We start from the raw sequence: 15158 nt of genomic DNA, 5'->3' as shown, positions 1-15158 counted from the left end.
AAATCCCTCAAAATCCCCCCAAAAAATCCCAAAACCCTCTCAAAATTCCCCCCCAAAAATTCCCAAAAATCCCTCAAAATCCTCGCAAAAAAATCCCTCAAAATGCACCCAAAAAAACCCCAAAAAATCCCTCAAAATTCCCACGAAAAAAATCCCAAAAAAATCCCAAAAAATCCCTCAAAATTCCCACCAAAAAAATCCCCTAAAAATCCCAAAAAAATCCCCAAAATCCCCTCAAAATTTCCCAAATAATTCCCTCAAAATTCCCCCAAAAAATCCCCCCAAAAAATCCCTCAAAATTCCCAAAAAATTCCCTCAAAGTTCCCCCAAAAAATCCCCAAAAATCCTTCAAAAAATCCCTGAAACCCCTCAAAAAATTCCCAAATTTTTTTGGGGATAAATCCTCACCCAAACCGACCCTGGAGCCGAAAATTCCGGTTTGAAATTCCCAAAAATTCCTCAAAAAAATTCCCCCAAAAATCCCCAAAACTGTCTCAAAATTCCCCCCCAAAAATCCCTCAAAATCCTCCCAAAAAAATCCCTCAAAATTCACCCAAAAAAACCCCAAAAAATCCCTCAAAATTCCCACAAAAAAATCCCCTAAAAATCCCCAAAAAATCCCCAAAATCCCCTCAAAATTCCCCCCAAAAATCCCCAAAACTCCTTCAAAAAATCCCCAAAACTCCCCCAAAAAATCCCATAAAAATTCCCAAAATTTTTTGGGAGAAATCCTCACCCAAATCGACTCCGGAGCCAAAAATTCCAGTTTGAAATTCTCGAAAATTCCCCAAAAAATCCTCCCAAAATCCCTCAAAATCCCCCCAAAAAATCCCAAAACCCTCTCAAAATTCCCCCCCAAAAATTCCCAAAAATCCCTCAAAATCCTCCCAAAAAAATCCCTCAAAATGCACCCAAAAAAACCCCAAAAAATCCCTCAAAATTCCCACGAAAAAAATCCCAAAAAATCCCTCAAAATTCCCACCAAAAAAATCCCCTAAAAATCCCAAAAAAATCCCCAAAATCCCCTCAAAATTTCCTAAAAAATTCCCTCAAAATCCCCCCAAAAAATCCCTAAAAATCCCTCAAAATTCCCAAAAAATTCCCTCAAAGTTCCCCCAAAAAATCCCCAAAAATCCTTCAAAAAATCCCTGAAACCCCTCAAAAAATTCCCAAATTTTTTTGGGGATAAATCCTCACCCAAACCGACCCTGGAGCCGAAAATTCCGGTTTGAAATTCCCAAAAATTCCCCAAAAAAATCCCCCCAAAAATCCCCAAAACTGTCTCAAAATTCCCCCCCAAAAATTCCCAAAAATCTCTCAAAAATTCCTCAAAATTCCCCGAAAAATCCCCCAAAATTCCCCCCAAAAAATCCCCAAAAATCCTTCAAAAAATCCCCAAAAACCCCTCAAAAAATTCCCAAAATTTTTTGGGATAAATCCTCACCCAAATCGACTCCGGAGCCGAAAATTCCGGTTTGAAATTCCCGAAAATTCCCGATTTTTGGGGCCGTTTTTCCGGCGTTTTTTGCGGATTTTTTTTCCCCTCTCAGGAATTCCCTGAGTCAGGAGTTCCCCCATTGACTCCAAAGTCCAGGAGGGAGGGATTTTACTCCTGGAATTAATTCCCATAAAATCCACCACAAGGGAAAGAGGAAAATTATTTATTTTTCCAGGAAAAAAATCCCCCTAAAAAAATCTTTAAATATAAAAAAAAAAATCCAAAAAAATTCCAAAAAAAATTCCAAAAAAATCCCCAAAAAATCCAAAAAAATTTAATTTTTTTCAATTTTTTCCAACTTTGATCCTGAATTTCTGGGAGTGGCTTTTGCCAAAGGGGAACGACCTCGAGGACAAAACTTTGCTCTTTTTTTTTTATTTTATGGATTTTTTTTTTCTTATTTTCCTGGAATTGTAAAAGGAGATTTTTGGGGGGAATTTTTGGAGATTTTTGGGAATTTTTTGGGTATTTTTGGGGGATTTTTTGGGGGAATTTTTGGGGATTTTTTGGGGGAATTTTTGGGATTTTTAAAGGATTTTTTGGGATTTTTTTAAGGATTTTTGGGGTTTTTTTTGTGGATTTTTGGGGGATTTTTAAGAGAATTTTTTGGGGATCTTTTTCAGGATTTTTTTCAGGATTTTTTTGGGGGATTTGGGGGGAGATTTTTTTGCAATTTTTTGGTGATTTTTAAATGATTTTTGGGGGGATTTTTCAGGATTTTTTTGAGGAATTTTTTTTTTATTTTATTTTATTTTTAAAAGATTTTTTGGGATTTTTGGGGGGATTTTTAGGAGATTTTTTTGGGAATTTTTAGGGTAATTTTTGGGATTTTTTAGAGGTTTTTTTCGGGGGATTTTTGGGAATTTTTTTGAGGATTTTTTGGAGGAATTTTGGGGGATTTTTTGGGGGATATTTTGGGAATTTTTGAGGATTTTTTTGGGAATTCTTGGGGGGATTTTTTAGGTGATTTTTTTTATTTTTGGAGGATTTTTAAGAGAATTTTTGCGGGGATTTTTTCAGGATTTTTTTGAGGATTTTTTTGGATTTTTTGGGGATTCTGGGGGGATTTTTTGGGAGATTTTTGGGATTTTTTGGGGATTTTTTGGGGGGGATTTTTGAGGCTTTTTTGGGGATTTTTTAAAGGATTTTTGGGAGTTTTTTTGGAGGATTTTGGGGGGATTTTTGGGGATTTTTTTGGGAATTTTTAGGGATGTTGATCCCAAATTTTAGGATTTTCTGGAAAATTTTCCTGAATTTTGAGATTTCTGGGATGTTTTTTCCCAAATTTTGGGATTGAAGATGGGAAAAGTTCCAGGTGGATTCAGGATGAGGAAATTTGGGATTTTCCCAAAATCCAGAGGAAAAAAATCCTCTAAATCCACAAAAATCCCAAAATTCCTCCAAAAAAATCCCCTAAACACAAAAAAAATCTGAAAATTCCTCCAAAAAAATCCCCTAAATTCAGGAAAATCCCAAAATTCCTCCAGAAAATCCCAAATTTTTCGATTTTCACTCAGAAATTGGGAAAAATCAGCAAAGAAAAAGAGGAAAAAGCCCAAAAATCTCAATTTGGGGCTCCCAAAATCAGGAATTTTGGGCCACTTGGAGTCTCAGTTTTCGGGAATTTTGGAGGAAAATTGGAATTTTTTAATAAAAAACTCGGAAAAAGGGAGAAAAATCCAGGAAAAATGATTTAAATTGAGGTTTTGAACTTGAAAATTTGGAGTTTTTCCTGATTTTTTTTTTGTGTCCCTCATTCCCAAAATTCAGGATGGAAAATTCGGCTCCAGGTGGGGAAAGAGAAATTTTGGCTTCAAAAGTTTCCAAAAAAGCAAAAAAAAAAATTTTTAAAAATCAAAAAATGTTTAAAAACCCAAACTAAAAATAATAATAATAAACTTTTTTTAAAAATCCCCCAAAAAAATCAAAAAAGCCCCGAAAAAATCCCCAAAAATCCCCCCAAAAAACCTTAAAAAACCCTTTAAAAATCCCAATAAAATCCCCAAAACTCCCCAAAAAAATCCCAATAAAATCCCAAAAAAATCCCCTAAAAAAAAAATCCCAATAAAACCCCAATAAATCCCAAAGAAATCCTCCCAAAAAACCCCAAAAAATCCCCCCAAAATCCCCAAAAAAATCCCAATAAAATCCCCAAAAAAATCCCCTAAAAAACCACCAAAAAATCCCAATAAAAACCCAAAAAAATCCCCTAAAAAACCCAAAAAATCCCAATAAAATCCCAAAAAAAATCCCAATAAAATCCCCCCAAAATTCCCTAAAAAAACCCCCAAAAATCTCCCAAAAATCCCAAAAAAATCCCAATAAAATCCCCCCAAAATCCCCCCAAAAAATCCCAATAAAATCCCAAAAAAATCCCTCCCAAAAATCCCAATAAACCCCCAAAAAATCTCCTAAAAAAAACCCCCAAAAATCCCAATTAAAACCCAATAAAATCCGAAAAAATCTCCTAAAAAATCCCTCAAGAGTTGCTGGAAAATCCCAAATTTTCTTCAAGTGGAAAAGAAAAAATCGGGGGAAAAATGGGAAAAATTTAAGGGAATTTTGGGGGGGAATTTGGGATATTGGGAAGGAAAAAAAGGGAAATTTTCACCTCCTTGGATGGAATTTGAGGGAAAAATTTAAATTTGGGGAGGGGATTTGAGGGGAAAATTCAAATTTAGAGTTTAAAGGAAAAATCCCAAATTAGGGAGGGGAATTTGAGGGAAAAATATTCCAATTTTTGGAGAAAAAATCCCAAATTTGGGGGAAAAAAATCCCAAATTTGGGGACAGGATTTGAAGGAAAAAAAAATCCAAATTTTGGGAAGGAGATTTGAGGGAAAAAAATCCCAATTTTGGGACAAAATTTGGGGGAAAATCCCAAATTGGGGGAGGGGGATTTGAGGGAAAAATCCCAAATTTGGACGAAAAAAATCTCAATTTGGGGAGGGGGATCTGAGGGAAAAAAAAATCCAAATTTGGACGAAAAAATCCCAATTTGGGGGGAAAAATAATCCAAATTTGGGGAGGGGGATTTGAGGGGAAAAAATCTCAATTTGGGGAGAAAATTTGAGGGGAAAAATCCCAATTTCGGGGATTAATTTTGGGGTGGGGTCTCCCCAAGCCCCCCAAATTTGGGGGGAGGCTCCTTAATTAGGGGTTTCCCCTTAATTAGGGGTTTTCACTAATTAGGGGTTTTTCCTTTCCTAATTTGGGGGGAGTTTCCCCTCTAAGACCCCCAAATTTGGGGTCTCCCATTAAAATCCTCCCCAAATTTGGGGTCTCATTTCAAATTTCCCCCTAAATTTGGGGGTTTCCCCTCAAAACTTCCCCAAATTTGGGGTCTCCCCTCAAAATAACCCCCAAATTTGGATCCATCTCCCCTTTAATCCCCCCAAAATTGGGATCAATCCCCTCAAAGTCCCCCCAAAATGGGGGTCTCTCCTTAAAATCCCCCCAAATTTGGGGAGGTGTCCCTTCAAAATAACCCCCAAATTCGGATCCATCTCCTCTAATTCCCCCCAAAATCTGGAGGTCTCCCCTTAAAATTCTCCCCAAATTTGGGGGGGGGTCTCATCTCAAAATCTCTCTAAATTTGGGGGTCTCTCCCTTAAAATCCTCCCAAATTTGGGGTCTCCCCTCTAAACACCCCCAAATTTGGATCCATTCCCTCTAATTCCCCTCAAATTTGGGGGGTCTCCCCTCAAATTACCCCCCAAAATTGGAGGATCTCCCTTCAAAATCCTCCCCAAATTTGGATCCATCCCCTCTAATCTCCTCCAAAATTGGGATACCCCCCTCCAATTCCCCCCAAATTTGGGGGGTGTCCCCTCAAAATACCCCCAAAATTGGATCCATCCCCTCTAATTCCCCTCAATTTTGGGGGGTCTCCCCTCAAAATACCCACAAATTGGGATCAATCCCCCCCAATCCCCCCCAAATTCGGGGATGTCCCCTCAAAATCCCCCCTAAATTTGGATTCCCCCTCCAATTCCTCCCAAATTCGAGGGGTCTCCCCTTAAAATCCTCCCCAGATTTGGGGTCCATCCCTTCCAATCCCCCCAAATTCAGGGGGTTTCCTCTCAAAACAACCCCCAAATTTGGATCCATCCCCTCTTATTCCCCCCAAATTTGGGGGGGGGTCTCCCTTCAGTATCCCCCCCCCAAATTAGGATATATCTCCTCTAACCCCCCCAAAATTTGGATCCATCCCTCTAATCTCCCCCCAAAATCGGGGGGTCTCCCCTCAAAATAACCCCAAAATTGGGGTCCATCCCCTCTAATCCCCCCAAAATTGGGATTACCCCCCTCTAATCCCTCCCAAATTCGGAGGGTCTCCCCTCAAAATAACCCCCAAATCAGGATCCATTTCTTCTAATTTTCCCCAAAATCTGGGGATCCCCCCTCTAATTCCCCCCAAATTCGGGGGCTCTCCCCTCTAATCCCCCCCAAATTTGGGATCCATCCCCTCTAATCCCCTTAAATTCGGGGGGTCTCCCCTCAAAATAATCCCCAAATTGGGATCCATTCCCTCTAATCTCCCCCCAAATTTGAGGTCGCCCCTTCTAATTCCCCCCCAAATTGGGGATGTCTCCCCTCATAACTCCCCCAGATTTGGGGTCCATCTCCTCTAATCTCCCCCAAATTCGAGGGCTCTCCCTTCTAATCCCCCCCACCAAATTTGAGATTCCCCCCTCTCCAATCCCCTCCAAAATTGGGATCCATCCCCTCCAATCTCCCCCAAATTCGGGGGGTCCCCCCTCCGATCCCCCCCCCAGATTTGGGGTCTCCCCCTTCAAAGGCGGGCGGGACCATGTCCGAGGGCCGATGGGGGGGTCGGGATGGAGCCGGGGGGTCTCGGTTCCCCCCCCTCCCCCTGGCGGGGGCTTGGTCTCTCCCTGCCCCCCCCGAGGAGCCGCTGCACGGCCCGGTCCCCCCCCGGGAAGGGCCGTGGGCCGGCCCGGCGGGCGCGCGGCGGGCGGGGGTGGGGCGGCCCATTGTTCTTCAAGGGGGGGGGTTTCAAAAGAGACACAGAGAAAAAGGCGCCGATGGGGGTGAAGGGAGGAGGGAAAAGGAAAAAAAAAAGGAGAAATGAGATTGAGGGAGGAGAGGGGGGGTTTATTAATTTTTTTTTCTTACCGGAGAAACGGCGGCGGCGGCGGCATCGGGCCGGGCCGGGGGCGGCGGGAGGAGGCGGCAGCGCCATGTCCGCGCTCGGGGCGGCGGCGGCGGGCGGGGCGAGGGCGGCGGGGGCCGCCGGGGCGGGCTCGGCCTGTAATGGCGGCGGCGCCTTCCTCCTCCTCCTCTAAACCCCCCCCCCCGTCCCTCCCGTCCCTCCCGTCCCTCCCTCTCCCTTCAGCCCTCGGCCGCCTCCTCCTCCTCCTCCTCCTCCTTCTCCGCCTCCTCCCTCACAATCCCGGGGACGGGGGGGGGGGGGGGGGGGAAATGGCGGCTGCGCATGCGCGGCGGGAGCGGCGGGAAGGGCGGGGCTACAGGGAAATGGGGCGGGGCTTAAAGGAAAAGGGGCGGGGCTTGGAGAGCGTGCCGGGAATTTGGGGAGAAGGGGAAAAGCGGGAATTTTTATAGGGGGAAAATGAGGGGATTTGGAGGGGAAAATCGGGAATTTTTATGGGGGAAAAAAGCGGGAATTTTGAGGGGAAAATGAGGGAATTTTGAGGGGAAAATCGGGAATTTTTATGGGGGAAAATTAGGGAATTTTATGGGGAAAAAAGCGGGAATTTTGAGGGGAAAATCGGGAATTTTTATGGGAGGAAAAAGCGGGGAATTTTGAGTGGAAAACGGGGAATTTTTATGGGGGAAAAAGCGGGGAATTTTGAGTGGAAAACGGGGAATTTTGAGGGGAAAATACGGGAATTTTGGGGAATTTTTTTGGGAGAAGGGGGGAAACCAAAGAGAGGTGGGAATATTTGAGGTGGGGGTAAAATTAATGGGGAGGGGCTATTTGGGGTGGGCGTGGTTTAGGGCGTGGCCTGGATGGGGCGGGACCAGCGGGATTTTGGGGACGGGGGGACAAGAAATTTGGGGAGGGGGAGCTCTGAAAGGGGGCGTGGCTACGACCGCTGTGGGCGTGGCCTGATCGTGGAGGGGGCGGAGAATTTAAGCAGCGTTACCACCAATTTCCCTCTGATCCTCCTTCACTCCCGGGGGCAAGAATTTTGGGGAAGGGTCGCCGGGAATTTTGGGGAAGGGGATTTTTAAAGAGAGGGGCGGGAATTTGAGGGGAAGGGCGGGAATTTGAGGGGAAGGGCGGGAATTTGACAGAAAGGGCGGGAACCGGGCGGGTCCGCGCAGGCGCAGTGAGGGCGGCGCCACAGCGCCCCCTGGCGGAGGCGGGAAGCGGCGGGGCCTGGCCGTGAACGGGGGGGGGCGGAACCGAGAACGGAACCGGGAACGGAATCGGAACCGGGAACGGAACCGGGGGGAACCACCTCGGGCCGCCACCGCCATGGTGAGACCCCCCTGAGGGCGGCGGATAAACCGGGGAGGGACATGGAGCGGTTATTAACGGGGGAAGGAGCGGGGGGGGCTCAGGCCTGGAGCGCCCTGAGGGGAGATGGGGGGGACAGCGATTCTGAGGGGTCTGAGGGGAAATGTCATAATTTTGGGGGGTTTATGAGGCGATTTTGGGTTTTTTTGGGTTTTCTCAATATTTAGAGTTTTTTGAGGGGGCGGTTCTGAGGGGGGTTCACAAATTTGGGGATTTTATGAGGGGATTTTGGGGTTTTTCACTATTTAAGGTCTTTAGGGGAGTGATTTTGAGCAGTTCTGAGGGGGAACTTCACAGTTTTGGTGTTTTTCTGGGGAGATTTTGGGGTATTTGGGGGTTTTTTTCAATATTTAGGGCCTTTAGAGGGGCGATTTTGAGGAGTTCTGAGGGGGTCGGTCACTATTTTGATGGTTTTATGAGGAGATTTTGGGGTATTTGGGGTTTTTTTCAATATTTAGAGTTTTTTGAGGGGGCGGTTCTGAGGGGGGTTCACAAATTTGGGGTTTTTATGAGGCGATTTTGGGATTTTTTTTGGTTTTTTCAATATTTAGGGTCTTTAGGGGGGCGATTTTAGGGGTGTCTGAGGGGTAACTTCAAAATTTGGGGGTTTTATGAGGAGATTTTGGGGTTTTTTTGGGTTTTCTCAATATTTAGAGTTTTTTGAGGGGGCGGTTCTGAGGGGGGTTCACAAATTTGGGGTTTTTATGAGGCGATTTTGGGATTTTTTTTGGTTTTTTCATTATTTAGGGTCTTTAGGGGGGCGATTTTAGGGGTGTCTGAGGGGTAACTTCACAATTTTGGGGGTTTTATGAGGCGATTTTGGGGTTTTTTGGGGTTTTCTCAATATTTAGAGTTTTTTGAGGGGGCGGTTCTGAGGGGGGGTTCACAAATTTGGGGTTTTTATGAGGCGATTTTGGGATATTTTGGGATTTTTTCAATATTTAGGGCCTTTAGGGAGGCGATTTTGAGGAGTTCTGAGGGAGGGTTTCAATATTTTTTGGGTTTTATGAGGCAATTTTGGGGTGTTTTGGATCCATCACCCCATTTTAGTGTCTCTTTTGGGGGAATTTGGGGATTTTTTTACTATTTTTGGGTCTGTTTTGGGGGGGATTTGGGGTTTTTTCCCTATTTTAGGGTCTGTTTTGGGGGATTTCGGGATTTTTATTCATTTTAGGGTCTTTAATGAGAATTTAAGTGGTGATGAAATGGGAATTTCAGTGGTAAAAATATGGGAATTTAAATGGTGATAAAATGGGAATTTCAAGGATAAAAAAACAGGAATTTCAAATATTTAAAAATGGGAATTTAAATTGTGAAAAAAATGGGAATTTCAAGGGTGATAAAGTAGGAATTTAAATGATGATAAAATGGGAATTTAAATTATAAAAAAATAAGAATTTAAATGGTGAAAAAATGGGAATTTTGATGGTGATAAAATAGGAATTCGAACAGTGATAAAATGGGAATTTCAAAGATTAAAAAAATGGGAATTTCAATGACAGAAAAATGGGAATTTCAATGATAAAAAGTTTGGAATTTTAATGACAAAGAAATGGGAATTTCAATGATTAAAAAAAGGGAATTTCGATGATGATAAAATGGGAACTTCTATGATAAAAAATTGGGAATTTCAAGGATAAAATGGGAATTTAAATTATAAAAAAATGGGAATTTAAATGGCAGAAAAATGGGAATTTTGATGACAAAAAATGGGAATTTAAATTATACAAAGATGGGAATTTCAACAGCAAAAAAATGGGAATTTCAATGATTAAAAAATGGGAATTTCAATGATAAAAAAATGGGAATTTAAATTATAAAAATGGAAATTTAAATTTAAAAAATTTAATTTCAATGACAAAAAAATGGGAATTTAAATGGTGAAAAAATGGGAATTTAAACTGTTAAAAAATGGGAATTTTGGTGATAAAAAAGGGAATTTAAGTGATGATAAAATGGGAATTTCAATGACAAAAAGAATGGGAATTTAAATGGTAAAAAAATGAGAATTTAAATGGTAAAAAAAAGAGAATTTAAATGGTAGAAAAATGGGAATTTCAATGACAAAAAATGGGAATTTCAATGGTGAAAAAAGGGAATTTAAATGGTGATAAAAATGGGACTTTAAATTATAAAAAAATGGGAATTCAAATTATAAAAAAATGGGAATTTAAATGGTAATAAAATGGGAATTTCAATGGTGAAAAAATGGGAATTTCAACAACAGAAAATGGGAATTTCGACGGCAAAAAAATGGGAATTTAAATGGTGATAAAATGGGAATTTAAATGGTGAAAAATTGGGAATTTAAATTATACAAAAATGGGAATTTCAATGATAAAAAAATGGGAATTTAAATGATGATAAAATGGGAATTTAAATGGGAAAAAAATGGGAATTTAAATTACAATAAAATGTGAATTTCAAGGATAAAAAAATGGGAATTTCAACAGCAAAAAAATGGGAATTTAAATGGTGAAAAAATGGGAATTTAAACTGTTAAAAAAATGGGAATTTTGATGATAAAAAATGGGAATTTAAATGGTGATAAAATGGGAATTTCAATGGTGAAAAAATGGGAATTTCAACAACAGAAAATGGGAATTTCGACAGCAAAAACATGGGAATTTAAATGGTGAAAAAATGGGAATTTCAATGATAAAAAAATGGGAATTTAAATGATAAAAAAATGGGAATTTCGACAGCAAAAAAATGGGAATTTAAATGACAGGATAATGGGAATTTCGGTGACAAAAAAAGTGAATTTCGACGCCAAAAATGCGAATTTTGACAACAAAAAACCACGAATTTTGACAACAAAAAAACCCAAAATTTGGAGATTTAATTCTCCCATTTCTGCCCCTCCCAAACTTGAATTTTTTGCTGCAGATCCGTTTCATCCTGATCCAGAACCGTGCGGGGAAGACGCGCCTGGCCAAGTGGTACATGCAGTTTGACGACGACGAGAAGCAGAAACTGATTGAGGAGGTTCACGCCGTGGTCACCGTCAGGGACGCCAAACACACCAACTTTGTCGAGGTAAAAACACACAAAATTTTTTTTTTTTTTGCCCCAAAAATCAACATTTTTTGCGCAAATTTGCCATAATTTACCCAAAAAATCACTTTTTTTTTTACCCCAAATAGCCATTTTTGGCCCAAATTTGCCAATTTTTGCCCAATTTTGCCATTTTTTACCCGAAAATCACATTTTTTTTGCCCTAAAATCACCATTTTTTTACTCCAAAATCCACATTTTTTGCCCAAGTTTACCAATTTTTACCCGAAAATCTCCATTTTATATCCAAAAATCACAATTTTTTGCCCAAATTTCCCTTTTTTACCCAGAAATTGCCATTTTTTACCCAAAAATCGCCATTTTTTTGCCCAATTTTGCCGATTTTTGCCCCAAAATCAGCTTTTTTTGCCCAAATTTGCCATTTATGTCCAAATTTGCCATTTCGTACCCAAAAATCACAACTTTTTGCCCAAATTCACCTTTTTTTTACCCAAATTCGCCTTTTTTGCCCTAAAATTGCCATTTTTTGCCCTAAAATTGCCATTTTTGCCCCAAAATCACCACTTTTTGCCCCAAAATCGCCATTTTTTGCCCCAAAATCGCCCTTTTTTTGCCCCAAAATTTACATTTTTTGTCCCATAATCACTTTTTTACTCCAAAATTGGCTTTTTTTTTTAACCCCAAAATTGCCATTTTTTACCCAAATTTGCCCTTTTTTGCCTAAAATCACCATTTTTTGCCCCATAATCAGCATTTTTTTGCCCCATAATCACTATTTTTTACCCCAATTTGCCATTTTTTACCCCAAAATCACATTTTTACTCCAAGATCAGTATTTTCACCCCAAAATTGCCGTTTTTCCTCCAAAAATCTGGTTTTGCCCAAATTTACCATTTTTGGCACTAAAATCACCATTTTTGGCACTAAAATCACCATTTTTTTAGCTCAAAAATCACCATTTTTTACCCCAAAGTCACAATTTTTTGCCTCAGATTTGCCATTTTTTACCCAAAAATCTTTTTTTTTTGCCAAAATTTGCCCTTTTTTGCCCCAAAATTGTCATTTTTTTGCCCCAAAATCCCCATTTTTCCCCCCAAACTTGTCGGGTTTGAGGCGGAACTTGGGGAGGACTGGGGTTAATGGAGGGTTGGGGGAGCTGGGACCTCCCAGTCCCTCCCAGTCCCTCCCAGTCCCTCCCAGTCCATCCCAGTCCCCCCCAGTCCATCCCAGTCCATCCCAGTCTGTCCCATCTCCCCCCAGTTCCGCAATTTCAAGATCATTTACCGTCGCTATGCCGGGCTCCGGTGCCTCCAGTCCATCCCAGTGTCTCCCAGTTTATCCCAGTCCCTCCCAGTGCCCCCCACACCCCTCCCAGTGTCTCCCAGTTTATCCCAGTCTGTCCCATTTCCCCCCAGTTCCGCAATTTCAAGATCATTTACCGTCGCTACGCCGGGCTCTATTTCTGCATCTGCGTCGACGTCACCGACAACAACCTGGCCTACCTGGAGGCCATCCACAACTTCGTGGAGGTGGGTGAGCCCCTCATTAGCTAATTAACTCATTAATCAACCCCCCCAGGCTTTAATTAGCCCCCCCCCCGGGCGTTAATGAACCCCCCCTGAGGTGTTAATTGGGGCTGTTAATTGGGATTTCCTCAGGTACTCAACGAGTATTTCCACAACGTCTGCGAGCTCGACCTGGTCTTCAACTTCTACAAGGTTTGGCTTTGGGGAGGGGTCCTGGGAGGGGTCTTTGGTTATTTGGGGAGGGGTCTTCACTCATTTGGGGGGTCCTGAGCAGGTTTTGGGGGGTCCTGAGGGGATTTAGGGGGATTTGGGGAGGGGTCTTCACTCATTTGGGGGGTCCTGAGGGGATTTGGGGGGGTCCTGGGGGGATTTGGGGGATCCTGGGGGGATTTGGGAGGTCCTGGGGGGATCTGGGGAGGGGTCTTCACTCATTTGGGGGGTCCTGGGGGATTTGGGGGGGGGTCCTGAGGGGTTTTGGGGGGTCCTGGGGAGGCTTTGGTTAATTTGGGGAGGGGTCTTCACTCATTTGGGGGGTCCTGAGGGGTCTTTGGTCTTTTGAGGGGATCCCTGGGGGGTCTTTGGTCATTTGGGGAGGGGTCATTGTTCATTTGGGGGGTTCTGGGGGGCTTTAGGGGGTTTGGGGGGGGGGTCCTGGGAGGATTTAGGGCATTTGGGGAGGGGTCTTTGTTTATTTTGGGGGGTCCTGAGGGGTCTTTGTTTATTTTTGGGAGGGGTCTTCACTCATTTGGGGGGTCCTGGGGGGATTTGGGGTCATTTGGGGAGGGGTCTTCACTCTCTTGGGGGGTCCTGGGGGGGGGTTTGGGAAGGTCCTGGGGGGTCTTTGTTTATTTGGGGAGGGGTCTTCACTCATTTGGGGGGATACTGAGGGGATTTGGGGGGATCCTGGGGGGTCTTTGGGCATTTGGGGAGGGGTCTTCACTCACTTGGGGGGTCCTGGGGGGATCTGGGGGGTCCTGGGGGGATTTGGGGAGGGGTCTTCACTCACTTGGGGGGTCCTGGGGGGGGTTTCATTAATTTGGGGAGTCTTTGATAATTTTGGGAGAGTTTTTCCTCATTTTTGGGCTGAATTTGGGGGATTTTGGGGGATTTTTTACCCGTTTTAGGGTATTTTTCACTGATTTTTGGGTATTTTGGGATGTTTTTTGTCGATTTTTTTGTATTTTGGGGTGTTTTTTGTTGATTTTTGGGTATTTGGGGGTGTTTTTTGCTGATTTTTGGGTATTTTGGGGTGTTTTTTGCTGATTTTGTGTGTTTTTGTGTGTTCCAGGTGTACACGGTGGTGGATGAGATGTTCCTGGCCGGGGAGATCCGCGAGACCAGCCAGACAAAGGTGCTGAAGCAGCTGCTGATGCTGCAGTCCCTGGAGTGACCCCAAAACCCCCCAAATCACCCCAAAATCACCCCAAAAACACCCCAAAACTGCCCTGCCCCTCAGTGTTATCGTGGTGTGCAGAAAATGTGAATTTCTGTCCAGTAAAAGTGACCAAAATGTGACCAAAAAATGGGATTAAAGGGATGAAAAATGGGATAAAAGTGGATTTTAAATGGCCAGAAATGAGATAAAATGGGATAAAATGGATTAAAAATGACCAGAAATGGGATTAAAGGGATGGAAAATGGGATAAAAGTGGATTTTAAATGACCAGAAATGGGATAAAGTGACACAGGGACCCCAAAAGTGACAAAAACTACCCCAAAAGTGATAAAAATTACCCCAAAAGTGACACTGGACCCCAAAGGTGACCCAGAGACCCCAAAAGTGACACTGAGAGCCCAAAGGTGACACTGAGACCCCAAAAGTGACAAAAATTACCCCAAGGGTGACATTGGGACCCCCAAGGTGACATTGAGACCCTAAAAAGTGACACAGAGACCCCAAAAGTGACAGAAGGAGCCCAAAAGTGACACTGAGACCCCAAAGGTGACACTGAGACCCCCAAAGTGACCCAGGGGACACTCCAAGGTGTCACTGAGGGGTTTTATTGTCCAAATCCTGCTCCAGCCTCCTGAGCCCGGGTTGGGACACTCAGGGGGCTTTGGGACCCTCAGAGGGACCCCAAAGGTGACCCAGAGACCCCAAAGGTGACACTGGGAGCCCAAAGGTGACCCAGAGACCCCAGAAGTGCCCCCAAACTCACCGTGGGGGTTTATTTGATGTCCCCAAGTCCTGCTCCAGCCTCCTGAGCCCGGGGTTGGGACACTTGGGGGACTCTGGGGGTGACACAGGGACCCCAAAGGTGACCCAGGGACCCCAAAGGTGACACTGGGAGCCCAAAGGTGACCCAGAGACCCCAGAACTGACCCCAAAGTCACAGTGGGGGTTTATTTCCCGTCCCCAAGTCCTGCTCCAGCCTCCTGAGCCCGGGGCTGGGACACTCAGGGGGCTCTGGGACCCTCAGAGGGACCCCAAAGGTGACCCAGAGACCCCAGAAGTGCCCCCAAAGTCACCGTGGGGGTTTACTTGATGTCCCCAAGTCCTGCTCCAGCCTCCTGAGCCCGGGGTTGGGACACTTGGGGGACTCTGGGGGTGACACAGGGACCCCAAAGGTGACACAGAGACCCCAAAGGTGACCCAGAGACCCCAAAGG

The 15158-nt window shown here is 43.7% G+C and overlaps 1 protein-coding gene across 1 annotated transcript; it reads left to right on the top strand.

The window, feature by feature from the left end:
• Nucleotides 1-7843: 7843 nt before the first annotated feature.
• AP2S1 (adaptor related protein complex 2 subunit sigma 1) lies at nucleotides 7844-14084 on the top strand. The gene is made up of 5 exons (XM_083877243.1): nucleotides 7844-7966; nucleotides 10895-11044; nucleotides 12439-12552; nucleotides 12682-12741; nucleotides 13838-14084. The coding sequence occupies exons 1-5, from the start codon at nucleotides 7964-7966 to the stop codon at nucleotides 13937-13939; spliced, it is 429 nt and encodes a 142-aa protein (XP_083733369.1). The 5' UTR covers nucleotides 7844-7963; the 3' UTR covers nucleotides 13940-14084.
• Nucleotides 14085-15158: the final 1074 nt, after the last annotated feature.

The sequence above is a fragment of the Zosterops lateralis genome (genome assembly GCF_965231275.1).
Source record: "Zosterops lateralis genome assembly, chromosome: 23".
In the NCBI taxonomy this organism is placed as follows: domain Eukaryota; kingdom Metazoa; phylum Chordata; class Aves; order Passeriformes; family Zosteropidae; genus Zosterops; species Zosterops lateralis.
The sequence above is the reverse complement of the archived record's forward strand: the minus strand, read 5'-3'. Positions and strand labels throughout refer to the sequence as shown.

What these genes read in the sequence shown, in the direction of transcription:
- AP2S1 (XM_083877243.1), top strand. An exon ending in AACACACCAACTTTGTCGAG is followed by an intron (nt 11,045 to 12,438) that starts GTAAAAACACAC and finishes ATTTCCCCCCAG; the next exon opens with TTCCGCAATTTCAAGATCAT. An exon ending in TGGTCTTCAACTTCTACAAG is followed by an intron (nt 12,742 to 13,837) that starts GTTTGGCTTTGG and finishes TGTGTGTTCCAG; the next exon opens with GTGTACACGGTGGTGGATGA.